At 42.0% G+C, this 14,360-nt stretch overlaps 1 protein-coding gene across 1 annotated transcript in view; it reads left to right on the plus strand.

Annotated features, from left to right (window-relative positions):
* LOC147887551 (uncharacterized) overlaps positions 1-14,360 on the plus strand; it is an 80,846-nt gene that overhangs the window by 13,195 nt on the left and 53,291 nt on the right. Inside the window, exons 3-15 of the mRNA XM_087394340.1 lie at positions 3,829-3,996; positions 4,092-4,151; positions 4,445-4,560; positions 7,055-7,127; positions 8,163-8,231; positions 8,597-8,736; positions 8,844-8,957; positions 10,652-10,722; positions 10,829-10,917; positions 11,004-11,139; positions 11,311-11,411; positions 11,504-11,677; positions 11,818-11,884. Coding sequence (XP_087250466.1) covers positions 3,829-3,996; positions 4,092-4,151; positions 4,445-4,560; positions 7,055-7,127; positions 8,163-8,231; positions 8,597-8,736; positions 8,844-8,957; positions 10,652-10,722; positions 10,829-10,917; positions 11,004-11,139; positions 11,311-11,411; positions 11,504-11,677; positions 11,818-11,884 — 1,378 coding nt within the window. The remainder of the gene's footprint in view (positions 1-3,828; positions 3,997-4,091; positions 4,152-4,444; positions 4,561-7,054; positions 7,128-8,162; positions 8,232-8,596; positions 8,737-8,843; positions 8,958-10,651; positions 10,723-10,828; positions 10,918-11,003; positions 11,140-11,310; positions 11,412-11,503; positions 11,678-11,817; positions 11,885-14,360) is intronic.

Genomic DNA, 14,360 nt, shown 5'->3' on the forward strand with positions numbered 1-14,360 from the left:
ATCCATAAAGAATGACAGTCTACACTGGTGCAACGTATAGAGATTTTTGCATTACCAATTCCAAATGTGGTACTTTTTGCATTGCTTTGTAGATTGAAAAGCTCCTTTATTCCCCTTAGGATCCTTCTCTCCACACACATGTTCGACTTCTTGTTTTCCTAGGCCCAAGTACTTGTAGGAGTGTACCACCTTGAAGTCTTCTCTGTCAAAGGTGAAAGTTTGTTGCATGTTTCTTTTCCAATGATCATAAACTATTAGAAATAGATGAGGAGATCACATGATGGAGATGTGGGGACAAGGATTGAAGCAAAATACATATGTTGATTGATATTGATAGCAAAGTACAAGCCTCATTTTATAGGCAGAGGATGCCTTGTCTTTCCCCCACACATACATCATTGATGTTTTCATTGGAGAGAATCTCCTTGACATCATAGATGTCACACAAATCAAATCAAATGTAATCTAATCCTAAAGGTCAAGTGACCCTTCAAACATACAAAAAACAAACCACAACCCCTTTCGCACTCATACTAAGACTAGAGCTGTGTTCACACTATACAAGCTCCAAAATACCCACACCCCCCCCCTCCACCCAGAGCAAAGAGTGGTGAGACCCAAACGTAAAAGAAGCAACCAACGCCCAACTCCATCACATCACTGCAAAGAGCCGATGTAGCCATGTGCACCTCTTGTGTTGGAATATGAGGCAAAGTGAGTGTATTTGTGTGTCCTAGGTCCCTAGGACTTATTTTATAGTCTAGTGAGTCCTAGACAGTGCCACGTGTCATATGGGAGATTATCCCATATGCATTGTGCTTTCTAGAGTCTAGAGGAGGCTCACACTATATAGTCTTGTACTAGTCTTAGAGTCTTTTCATATGAGTCAACATCAAGCTATCTACATGTGAGTATTTTGGTTCATTGCTATTGCCTACTTCCATTGGAGTTCATTTCCATTATGCTTGCAATTCTTGCTTTCCTTTGCTAGAGATAGCTTGCCACATGTTCCTTCATGTGGTATCAGAGCCATGTTCCTAGCCCTGCTCTCTCTTTCCCTTTCCCTTCCAAGAGGATGAGGTGAGGGAGGCCAATGACACTACTCTCCCTTCTCCTCCTTGGAAGGCACTCATTTCTCCTCCTTCCTTTCCACTTTCCCCTCCCTTAGCCTCACCATTGTTTGGAGCTTTTGGAGGGGGTGATCTTCATCGACCACCGCCTCTCTTCAGCACGCCATGATTCGCCACCTCTCTTCTTCTTCCTTAAGCTACAAAGACGTCCTGGAGTGGTGTTGTTTCTATTGCTCTTTCTGTGACCTGCGGACGATGTGATGCTTTTGTCCGGATTTGGAAGCAGAATCATGGTTTTGTGTCTTCAGCAAAGTTATAGAGAACCTTGAGTACTACAGATTTCGTTCATACATCATTGCAATCCGAGTTTTCTGTGAAAAGTTATAGCACCAGCAAGAAGTGATAAAATTTGTTTCTGCGCTCGAATTTTGTTCTTAAGCTCAATGATTTGACAGCCCAAGCATGATGCAGCCAGCTCAACGTGGAATTGTCTATCCTCTTCATCGTTGACCTCTGCTCTAGCCTGCCATTTGCGCATTGAGGAAATTTCTAAGTATTGGGAGATCATACCAGCATTGCGTGTGACACAAATGGGTTATGAGCCTATGGTTGCTATGCTCATTGATCATGAAAGACGGTATGTAGACACTTTGGACTCCAGTGCACTGTACTCCAAGGGCAAAGGCAAATTCAAGCATTTCAAATGCAATCAATGTGGGAAGCTTGGTCACACCGAGGATCGCTGCTTCAAGAAGCTTGCCAAGCAACAAAACAAAGATCATGCCAACTTGGTTGGGGCTGCAACAAGTGAAGACGAAGAAGAAGATGATGCTTCGACACTGACTCATGCTCTCATTGCCAACATTAGAGATCTCTCTCTCCATTCAGAGGTCTATGTACCTGATGATCGGGACTTTTGTTTCTGATCTATTCTATGTGTGCTTGGGTACTCTGCCCTCGGTAGTCCCCCAAAAATGCTTGTAATAATGAGTCTTGTGTCCTTGAGTCAATAAAAATTCTCAGCCTTGGATAGCCCTTCTCAAATGATGTTTTATTTCCTTTATGAGTGGTGTGTGGCTTCCTACCAAGTCTTGTTATGAAGCCAAGGGGGGATGTATTGTGGGAGCCTTTCTATTGGCTTTGATGGGTCTCTCTATCAGGCCTGGCGGAGTTCCAGGATGTTGGTGACCGATGTGTTGGTCAGGTAGCCATGCTTCATTTGAGCCTCTGAGCTACTTGGGGTGCACAGAGCTGTAGACTCCATCATTGTCATGTTCAGTTCTTGGCTTTATTCCAGTAGTCCCTCACCTTTCCTTCATTGGGGGATGTTGGAATATGAAGTCAAAGTGAGTGTATTTGTGTGTCCTAGGTCCCTAGGACTTATTTTATAGTCTAGTGAGTCCTAGACAGTGCCATGTGTCATATGGGAGATTATCCCTTATGCATTGTGACTTTCTAGAGTCTAGAGGCTCACACTATATAGTCTTGTACTAGTGTTGAGTCTTTTCATATCAGTCAACATCAAGCTATCTACATGTGAGTAATTTGATTCATTGCTATTGCCTACTTCCATTTGAGTTCATTTCCATTATGCTTGCAATCCTTCCTTTCCTTTCCTAGAGATAGCTTGCCACATGTTTCTTCATCTTGTACCATTCTATTCCCTCAATCATCTTATGGCTGAAGCTGATAATATTACTTAGTCACCACCCTAGCCCCTAACGGGGTAAAGGATCACTTAAAGCCTTTTGAAGAGTCTTGATTCTTACGTGCACTAAGTCATCAATGTGGACTTCTGCACTTTACAAAGTACTTCTGAAACTGTATCTTTGATTGGAACTAACTTTTTGTCAGTCCAGCTTCCGTAGCCTCAAAGATTTTGCATGAAATTTGTGAAATTCTCTATTATAGTTCCAATGTACATACACGCTTGCATGCGTGCATGCACACATGTTTGTATGTTCCCCACATTCTCGATTCTATTTCTTTTGTCTCAAATCCTTTGATTTAGCTCATGCCTCTCAATTATTTTTTAATTTATTTTTTTCAAAAAGATCACTTCATTAAGTATGAATGAAAACCGCAAGAGTAAGCTCAAGTGCGGAAGTACATCATGACATGCATGAAAGAATAAACCAGCTCAGAAAGAGCTAACAAAAATCCAGGGTGGAGGCTGAAAATGCTACCTCAACCCTGAAGAAGAATCAGAGAAGAAAGGAGATCCCCTCCAAACTCTAAAAAAGATATCCCTCCTAGCGGTAGCTGCTCTCGAAGATCCCTGCATGCTCGCCCAAATGGCCGTCAAAGTGTATATAGTATTAGTCCATATACTGGCCATAGTCTGGGAAGGGTGAACCTGGGAACTCTCCATTGACTCCGTACATCTGGCCCTCCAAATATGCCAGGCTGAAATACTAGCCAGAATCTCCCAAGATCTGTCTATAGAGGCATGGGCAATCAATTTCTTTTTTGGAATGGAGCTCTGCGAACAATCATTATAGAATTGTTTGAGCAAGCTCTCTAGAAAATTCGAAGCAGCAGTTCGAAGCTAGGTTTTTGCACTCTATGACAAATTTAATACACTCACGTATATATGTATGCTTGCATGCATATGTCTTGTTTGTGTGCACTAATCTGTGGGTTGAAGCTTTTGGTGGGCATATTTTTGGGGAATGTATGTTTTTAACCACTGTTTGTAGCATATGATCCTATTTTCCATTAATGCTGTCGATTTAACAAATTCTATGATTTATTCCAGAAGACTCACATTGAGAAGAAGGATCTTGAAATTTCTTTTTTGAAAGCAAGAAACATACAACAAGCAGAAAAAATAGCAGAGCAGGGAAAGCACATCATTGACTTCAATAGTCAATATGAGCAGAGGGAAAATCAAATTGCTGCTTACTCAAAGCATGTACAGAGAAAGGTACAGACAATGATATGTGACTGGAGACTTTTATACTGCCACAAGGTTTGTTAGTAAGGTTTATTAAGAGTTTATTGATACTGATGTAAATTCAGGTGGGGAAACTTTATGAGCAAATACAAATTTTAGAGGATTCTCTACAAAAGAAGGAAGAGGTACTTGTTATTTACTTTCTTTCTGGTGTCCTTAACAGTTATCTCATGATGGTGGGCTTGTGATGTCGGAAACTTTTGTTGGAAGAGATAACACATTCCTTAATGTGTCATTTGATGAGATTATGCTCGTTTGCTCCCTAGTGCAGGAAGCTGATATCCAAATAAGTTTAAGTTATGTTTTAAAAATGATGAGCTTTCTTTTATTCGACAATATCAACCTATGTTAAAATGGTGATCTGCTCTAGAAGATATTGGCATATATGGATTGACTTTGCACATGGTGAAGAGATCAGGAACTTGAAGCACAAGAAAAGTGTTGCAGTGATATGAAAGTCGTGGTCTGGGAAAAGAAGTGTAAGCTTGAACAGAAACAACTTGAAAGAGAAAGACTTCAGTCGGCTTTAGAAAGGTATTCAGTCTGAAATTTTCAATAGCTTTGGTTTGTGAAGCAGTAACATTGGAGAAACATTGATGGAAACACTCATCTCCACACTTGGTGAGTAGACTACTACCTGTCTGTAGAGAAGTGGATTGCAAGCCTGATAGGGCTGCCACCTCTTTACCCATATGTACCTGTAAAGACCATCTCATGTCACTAGCCTGCTAATACTTTTTAGTCTTTTCTATTTTGCAAGTACTTCATTTTGAGACCGCCACTGAAGTTGCATCTTTGCCATGCAAGATGAAAAGCGTTTTGTGCACTTCTATTATGAGAAGTACAGATGTGTTCATAAAATATTAATTCATAAATGTGTTTTGTTTATGGCTTTTTTTCCAAACTCCTACCATACATCGATCATTCATGTACAATCTTTTGGAAATTCTTCATTAATTATATCTATAAATGTGTTTTGCTTATGGCTTTTTTTCCAAGCTCCTACCATACGTTGATCATTCATGTACAATCTTTGGAAATTCTTCATTAATTATATTTATAAAGGTAAAATGATTCTACATGTCATACGCCGATCATTAGTGTACAATCTTTTGGAAAGTTTTCATTAATTATATCTATAAAGGTAAAATGATTCTACATGTCGAGCCAGTACCGAACTTCATGTCCTGTCACTTTAGCCACATCCAGTGTAAGGAGTAGACTCTCAGGTTAAAAGGAGACTGAGTTTACTTCTCCCAACCCAACTATTCACTTGGGCTGTGGCAGCTCAGCTCAGAGAGAGTAAGGAGGCTTTCTGGATCGAGGCAAAGAATAGCTCTCTTTGCTCACATGGTAAGGGAAGGATCAGTGATGTGACATGTGATCGCAATGGTTACCCCTATGATATTTAGGGGTCAATGCCATATCTGTGAGCCCCCATATGAGGAAGCATCAGGGCTTGGCCTGGTTAGGGTTTTGTTGGGTTTGACGCACGTGCCACGTGAACAGTGCATGCAGTCCACATGAAGGATGTGCAAGGATGGTTCTCCTTGCTTGTATGGAAAGGAGCGGCTCATTGATGCAACACGCGATCACATTGATTACCCTATTAGATTTAAGGGTTAATGCCCCACCTTGAGTGAGCCCTTGTATGAGGAGGCTTCAGGGATTACCTTGTCAGGGTTTTGTTGGGATTGATGCAGATGCCATATGGACATATGCAATTCACATCAAGGAGCATGCAGTACAATTAGGACTGCCACATGATTTGGATTTTCATTTAAGGCATTATTTTGGCAAGCCTTATGTCTGGTTGCCCTGGCAATAGTCAGGGTTTTCAAGACAGGCAATAACCTTCAGATGACCTGGACTAGGGTCTTGAGGAGGGGTAGACAACATTTTGGCTGTCTGCTGGTGGGGTGGGCCAGATCTGGTCAGTCCCCTTATGCTGATTGTTTGGCTGTTACAAACAGCCAGTCAGGCTGTCTTTCACAGACTGGGCAATTGGGCTCTATATTGCTCACCTCCACTTACGCCTTAGTGCAGACTTCATTTTTGCAAGCTTTGATATAGTGTGCAGCACTTGCTCACCTACTCGATCTAAACTTTTGTACTTGATCAGTCAACACCCATTGAGCTATAGTATGATATTTTGCTGAACTTTGCTGTGTATTTCGAGATCTGTGTTGTCCGTTAATGCAGTTGTGGGTTTGGTATATTGGAGAGAATAGTAAGATCCTCTACCCATTTTCATAGCAAGGGTTAGCAGAGGCTTGCTGCCTTGTTCTCAGACAAGGTATCAGAGTTGAGACGTTCTACTTTTGTGTTTAACAAAGATCCAGAGCCATAACGTGGCAAGAAGACATGGAAGGTCACCACAAAGGTGGAAATGAAACCCTAGGGCCTATACCTACAGACACAGATGAGGTTGAGTGGACGAAGGTGAAGACTTCCCACCTGTTTTTCAATTGTGTCACTTCTCACACTTACACCAATTGCATTAGGGTCCTAGAGACTGATTTAAAGAAACAACTATATTTCAACTGTCTCACTCCTCACACGTAACGCCAATTGCATTAGGGTCCTAGAAATTGAGGTAAAGAAATGACCATCTTTGAACGACTTTTGCAATGAGGGTTCTGTAGTTCATCTTTTGTTCCAGGTGGACGGTAAAAGGAATTGTTGCTATCATTATCTCTTCATGATGTTGTCATGCATGAATGCACTCGTGCAATGCTGTGTGTTACGTGCATTCATAGTTTGATTACATCTTGTGGGTACTTATCTGCTTAGTATCTAAAATTGGTTTTTGATCCCCAGTCATTGTCATTTTGTGAACATGAACCACAAAATGGGTTTTTGATCCCCAATCATTGTCATTTTATGAAACATCAACCACAAATCTAGACAGATAGTACCCAGGTAGACATCTGCACTTTGAAAGAAGGATGCATGTTTTGTATGTTTATTCTATCTTCAAGAAGTTAACACGAATATATATCAAATTGCAAGAATGTTTTGTTTTCAGGAAGAACATGGCATATGAAAAACTCGAGCTTGCCAATCAGCAGCTACAAGAAGATAACTTTCTCATGGCAAAGGTCGCATCTACCCCTTCATGAACTAGAATCCATTTTCTAAAGCAGAAAACGAGTTGTTGAGCACACGAAGAAAGTACGGACAAAGAAAAACAAGTTGTCAATGCTTTTCCATATACAATCCGTGCTCTATCTATTTCTTGCCTTATGTAGTGGTTCCCATTGTCAAACTTGAAAATGTTCTAAGCTGATCCAAGTTTTTCAAAATCTAGGTAAGAATTTCCTTTTTCTGCTCTAAAGTTGCTGAGCAATTTTAAGATGTATGGTGGAGAAGCTCCTCTCCTTGCTTTTGACCCCTGCCCCATTTTTTGCTGCCCTGCCTTTTTATACCTGCTTGCCCATGTGGTCACCACTGCTCATGTACTCTTTCCCTGTTCAATATGCTTCTGCCCTTCCATTCATCTGCTCTTCCCTTGCTCCTTCCGCTGCTCATCTTTCCCCTGTTCTGTCATTCATCCAGTGCATGGACCTGCATGCACCCAGCACGAGGCACATTGTTGCTTTGGGCCAATTTATGCCAAGCTTCCAAGAACTACTGTGAGCGGTGAGTACAACTCCTGGCATAGAACAACATCTGAAGCTAGCGAGCTCACCTTTCAAGCATAGATTCATTCTTTCAGGTCCACTCCCGAGTCTAAGGTGTAGACCGCCATGGAAACTAGTCCTATCATGGGTATCTAAGTCCATGGACATGGCTTTCTAGAGGCTAGTCATGCAGCAACTATGGGGCTGGCTCGAAGAAAAGGTAGCTGCTGTAGATACCAAATCAAGAGGGGGGCTATTTATAGGCCCGCCCCAGCTATTTGGTGGGTTTTACTCGAGAGCTATGATCCTTAACTAGGGATACTGACATTTTCCAATAGCTTATAGCTTTAAAAATGTACATTGTCTTTCTGGAATTGCTTTGTAGGCAATGTACAACAATGGACTTTGACCTTTTTATTTTATGCTTTCTATATCAAGTGTCTCTTACATTCCTTGTATGCTTTACAAAGTTTCCTGCGTGGAGTTGATATCGTCTTCAATATGTCATTTCAGAGTCTAGATGAGGTTAAGAGGGAGCTTCAAAGTTGTGAGGCTGCACTCCTGCATGGCCGAAGAATGAAGGTTACTTGTTTTTTGTTTCTTTCGGAATAGCTAGGTCTGGAATGTCTTTTGAGTTAACGACAAGTGTTCTGTAAGAACTTTCTGTGACCAAATGCTGGCTTATGCATGTTATTGCAATACACACTTTTGAGAACATTCAATTAAGCATGTAGGATGTTTATCAATGGTTTGATCCTGTATCATGGTTCAAATAAATATCAATTGCAGTGATGCAACTTCTAAGGTCAAGGTTGCCAGTACTTGATGGAAGAACACAACATTCAATATTTATGTCTGATTTTCTATTTTACAATGTGGCAGAATTTCCTGACCGTAGGAGGCCTTGTGATATTTTTCTCATCTTTTGGTTCTTTTTCCTGCTGTAGGGGGGTATAGAAGTCCATGCATCCTTTCTCCAGAAGCAACGGCATCGGCTTCACGACTTAGAAATATCCCTCAATCAAAAAGACTCTTTCCTTAATTCTAAAGTCATGGAACTTCAAGCCGCTTGCAGTGAAAATAAAAGGTATTTTTTGTTTTGTATCACTTCCTCAAAAGAGGATTAATCATACACCCATTCAAGGTCTTCAAAACAATGTGTCATTTATTATGGGCTGAAATGCATGATTACAGGTTGGTCAGAGAATATGATCAGCTAAAACAGGAGTATGAATCCCTAAAGCAGGACCACGAGGAACTGCAAATCAGGCTAATGAACCTGGAGGAGCAAATAACTTCTGTCAAAAAGTGAGAGCCATCAATGAAAACTTAAGATTACAGTATAACACAAAATGTTGGGAGTCTACTTATAAAAATAAAGATGCTAAGAGCTTGAAACTATCTTTAACATTGTCAAAGGTTGTTGTCATTGTTGTTGATGCATTGCTAAAACAAAACACCATGGTGATTAGTATTCTTGTGTAGGGGTGTAATGTCTTTAGGCATGTTCGGAGAATTAAGCCAGGAGAGTTGTTGCATAGGCGGATTTATCCCAAAAAGGTCTTGGATAAGTGGCCATGCATTGTATTTGAAGGTGATAGTAGTTTGCATAATGACATCTCTAGTTGAGTCTTCCTCTTCTATCAATTGCATGAATCCATCAATTTTTATTTTTATTTTTGCAAAAAAGAGACTTCTATTAAGTATTAAAGAAAACCGTTAGAGCAAGCTCCATACGGGAATACGGGATACACCATGCAATGCATGAAAAGCTCAAGAGCCAAAAAGAAAGGATTGGGGCTGATAGTGCCATCTCAATCCGGTAGCAACCTCCAAGAAAAAGGGAGAACCCCTCCAAACTCGAAGAAATACAGTCCTCCTAGAAGAGGCTGCCTGTGAAGGGCCCTGCATGTTAGCCCATATGGCTATCAAAGTGTGAACCGTGTCACTCCAAATACCCGTGAACACCTGTGATGGGTGTATCTGGGTGTCATCCAAGGCCTTTAAAACTTGTGCATACAACAATGAAGACCAAATCTTTTTCAGAGTTTGGAGAGCATCTCCGTTCTTCTCTAAGTCTTCTTCAGGGTTGAGGTGGCATTTTCAGCCTCCACCTTGAATTTTTGTTAGCTCCTTTTGAGCTGTTTTTTCTCTCATGCTTGACATGATGTACTTCCGCATTTGAGCTTGCTCTTGCGGCTTTCATTCATACTTAATGAAGTAATTGTTTTGAAAAAAAACAAAAAACAATGAAGACCAAAGTCAAACACTTGGCCTTTTATACATGTCCCCTTTTGAAGGGAGGGCCAACCCTAATCTCTTTATACCACTCTCTCTTCTCATTCTTTTACCATCCTCTTGGACCCATCGAGCTCCAAGTCACAATCCTGGCTCTATGGACTTGGCACTGTCCATCAAATAACATCACTAACCAGTAGTGGCATATTGTTAGCCAATAATTTTACAGGTTACTATCTGGCCGGGTGTTGTGCTTGGTCCCTGTCGAGGCTGCAAAAGAGCCCTACCCAAATTGCTCTTGCAATCATGTTCCAAATGCGCCCTAGCCACCTTTTGGGCTATATAAGTGAGGGTCTCATAGTCACTCTCCATAGTTGCAGACTTCACTCTTCAGCTGTTGAAGAGTGCAAGAGCATCAGGCCTTGTGCATTCTAGCACATTGTTCCTTCACCTCCTTGCTTTTCAGTTGTGCAAGAAAGGCTACTGACATCCAATAGAGGAGAGCATGGTATCCAGATATTGGACCTGTGGTGAAGCTTCACTTTTCAGCCTGGTTGGGCTGTGTTTATACAGACCTACATTGTCTCTGCTATCTCTCTCTCATGGGGAAACTATTCTTGGTTAAAGATTGCTTCTTCTGTTATGCATTACATGCATCTTGAATTCTCTCACCCCCTTATGTTCTCGTACTCAGTTTATACTTTAAAGTAAGACTTTCTTGATTATGAATGCATGCCATCGTAAAAAGCAGTATATGAATGCAGGCACCCTGACAGTGATAGGTCCTTTCAGTACTGGAACAATGACGCTTTTTCACGTCAGTTCCCAAGTGAAGGTATAGATGCAAACCAATTTCAAATTTTTTCTCAATGTGTTTATGGAAATAGTCTTGTTACATCTATTGGGAAATAATCCTTCATTATTTTCCTTGCTTTTTGCAGGAGGAACTGCAAGAAGTAAAAAGGAGGATCCAAGCCTGCCATTGCAAAGCTTTGATACTGAGTTCTCTTCTGCAAATAAAGTGTCCAAGGTTACTGATGCATATCTTTTTGTCGAAGAATCATTTTATAAACTTTATAAACACATGCTTGAACTATTTATATATGAATTTGGCAGGATGCTGCAAGAAAAATACCAAGAGCGAAGACATCATGGTTCAATCCAGTTTTTACTCCTTCCCCCCACCCATCTCTGTCCAAAAGTGAGAAAAGCTCAAATGGAAGTTGTGTTTATGAAGGTGGATTGGAAAGAGGTGATCACATCAAAGGGAAAATGGTTCTTACTTTTTAATAAGGCCCTTCTGGTGCAACATTTGAAGCTCCTTTAGATGAGAAAGATTTTATTACACATTAACTGTCATTTGCACACGTCTTCATCTATTGTACCATTTGTAAAGAAGAGTCCTCATATTTACACCTACCAGGTACATCTGCATCGAATATGGCTAAACCTCTATATGCTCGAGAGCAGCACTTAGATCCATGGGAGGCTCAGCCTGGAACTTCTGCTGATGTAGAAGCAAGCGTAAATATATTTCCCTTTTCAAATGGTTCATTTGAAATCCTTTCAAAGTAATAACATGCTATGCTGAAATTTTCATTGTTTTTTTCATTCAGCAGGTTGTCACTGAAGTGAGTGTGAAAAAAAAGAATTCCTCCCCATCACCATTTTGCCTTCCTTCTAGATCATCAAAATTCTGCTCTGAAGTTTATGAGAGAAAAATAGCACATAATTATGGTCTTCAAGAGGATGTCCCTAGCCCTATCCCTTATGATGATTGCACAGCCAAGGTAACTTTGCGGCACCCAAGCAGATAATTCTGTTCTCAGTGACCAATGTGGAACTTTATGGACATATTTTTCCTTATGAAACTTGATAATTGAGATTGGAGAACATAGCAGCATCATACTAAAGCAATATGAATATACAGGCTGTTTCAAACGACAAACGTGAGGATCTACAGTCCAATGCCAGTTTGGAATTCCATAAAATTCAAGGTCAACCTCCTTTTTTCCTATTCGATGGATACCATTGCTTAAGAGATGTTTTGATAGACCTCAATTTATACAGGGAATTCGGATGTTCTTTAACGATTTGAGATAAGGAAAGATATTGCATCTCACAAACAAAATTAAAGCATTGAGTGAGGCTTATAAATCTATTACCTATATGGTGACGAGACACAAAACTCAACCCAGTTGTGAGAAATAGCAGGTGGAGAGGCAAAAATCATGCGTCTTGATCCTAAACAATATCTATTATCAAGAAACAACCAATGAGAAGGAGAATAATGTCACCTCATACAATACTGAATGAAGCAATTAGAGGGTGCCTGAGTTGCACACTCGATGACTAAAGGAAAAAAGTACATGTAAAAGGGAAAGGTAGGATTGCCTAATTTGTTTGCAAGACCTTGTACCACAGAGTACAATCAAGTTTTCTGCCACAAAAGCAATATGCAACTGATAATATCGAAGGAAGTTGCTTTGTTTCCAGCTGGGCCTCTTCTATGTTATGATGACCTCTTCTGTGGCTTTTGATAAGACATACTGACTTCCAAGCAAGACGGGATATCATGATCATGGGAGTTTGCAATGCTACGACATCCAATCGGCAAATAGGAGGGAGGAGATTTGGGAGACAAAATCTCTGGCGAATGCATGAAAGGAATGCAAAGGAAATGGAGTGGGGTGGATCTTGTATGATCAAGAAGCTGTGATAGATATGCAAGGTAAAGATGTGCTAAGGATGTGCCAGAAAAATTCATATGGATGCCAGGACTCCCCCGAATTCATTCTAGTGAGACAAGCTCTCCTAGCCCTTCCTCCTACCCCCCCCACCTCCCAGCCCCCCCTACCCTCTCCGCCTACCCCGCCCCCCCCGCCCCTCCTCTCCCCTATTCTGCCCCCCCTCTCCCCTCCACTCCCCTTCTCCACCCCCCTTTCCTTCCCTTTTCTCCTCTCCTACCCCTTCTTCGCCCCTCTCTCCTCTCCACCCTCCTATCCTTCCCCATCCCCCTCTTCTTCCCTGCTCTCTTCTCCCCCACCCTCTCCCGCCCTCTTCCCCGCTCCTATACCCCTCTGCTCAGCTCCTCCTTCCCGTTCTAGCTCCTTCAACCTTCTTCCTCCCCTTCACGGTCTCTCCTCAGCTCATAGAAAGGGTCACACAGAGCGCACTGTGTTTGAGTCAGCCTCACCGCCTTGATTGAGGAATGGATCCCCATTCAGTCAATCAACATCCGCTTCCACCGGCCGTGAAAACTATTATTTTTTCAAAAGATGAGTTGCAACAGCTCAAGAAAGACATTGAGATTGAGTGTTCCACTTCTCTTTTTGCACGTATCCAAGGGTCCCATCCTTCGAGATTACAAGCCAAGGATTGGATGCTGTCTGCGTTACCTGGAGATTTTGCAAGTCACTTGACAGATGTTCGCTTGCTAGGACGAGGTTTTTTCGAGGTGGTCTTTGACTCTACGGATTCAACTGGTATAGTGCTCAAGGCCAGTGCATTGACACTTAGCTCTCGAAGGATTTTCTTTGATGCCCTTTTCTTTGGGTTATGATCCTGTGAAAGAGGATAGTCGGGTCACTTCTCTTTTCATCAGATTCTTGGGCCTCCCACAAGTATACCATCGACTCCTTGCTTCTATTGGAGCCGTGTTCGGTAGGTCACATAGATTCCCCTCCTTGGCATGCTTGCTTGGACAGCAGAGGCAATCAGATTTGATGGGGTGCCACGAGTTAGGGTCATTGTTTTTGACCCTAGCATGACGGATGACCATATCATGCTTCAGCGTCGCGATGCCTCATTCTTCAGACAGAGGGTTGAGATAGCAGGTAGATAGGACCAGTGCAAGATTACTGAGCATTTTGCCAGAGATGAAAGACGTCGTGGACCTTCAGCATGTCCTACTCCTATTGTCCCCCGTTGGGTACCAATGAGCGTTGTCATTCCTACTTCACCACAGGAGGACGCCACAAGTGCCACAGACCATTCTTCTTTACAAGTAGGTGACATCCCATTCATAGTTTTAGGTGCTGATGTGGTGGCCCCTTGGCGCTGTGAAGCCCTGGATCTATCACTGGGCCTTGGGCTACGCTAAGATGCAGGCGCGCATCCGCGACTCAATCCAGGAACAGACCTGGCACCTGGGAACGAGACTTGCTCCCAACTGCACACTCCCAACTGCACACTGAGAACTGAACCCCCTGGGCCCCTTTTATAGACTCGGGCCCCGAGCGCCAAAAATAGCGAAGACCTATAAATAGTTCGTACCCTTGCCACTCAACCCGAGAATCAAGCCTGCCTAGCTCTAAGCCTCCCCAGGCTAACCTGAGCTAGTTCTGTGTACCTAGTACACGTCAGATACCAATCCGTGCACATGACATACTCCCCCTCCTCTAAGAACTCACTTCTGAGTTCGCTAAAAAACCCGGAAATGTTCTTTGGAGGTTTTGTAATGTCTCCCATGTT

The sequence above is a fragment of the Dipteris shenzhenensis genome, chromosome 23 (assembly GCF_047967505.1).
Source record: "Dipteris shenzhenensis isolate YYH24624 ecotype China chromosome 23, Dip_SZ_1.0, whole genome shotgun sequence".
Classification (NCBI taxonomy): domain Eukaryota; kingdom Viridiplantae; phylum Streptophyta; class Polypodiopsida; order Gleicheniales; family Dipteridaceae; genus Dipteris; species Dipteris shenzhenensis.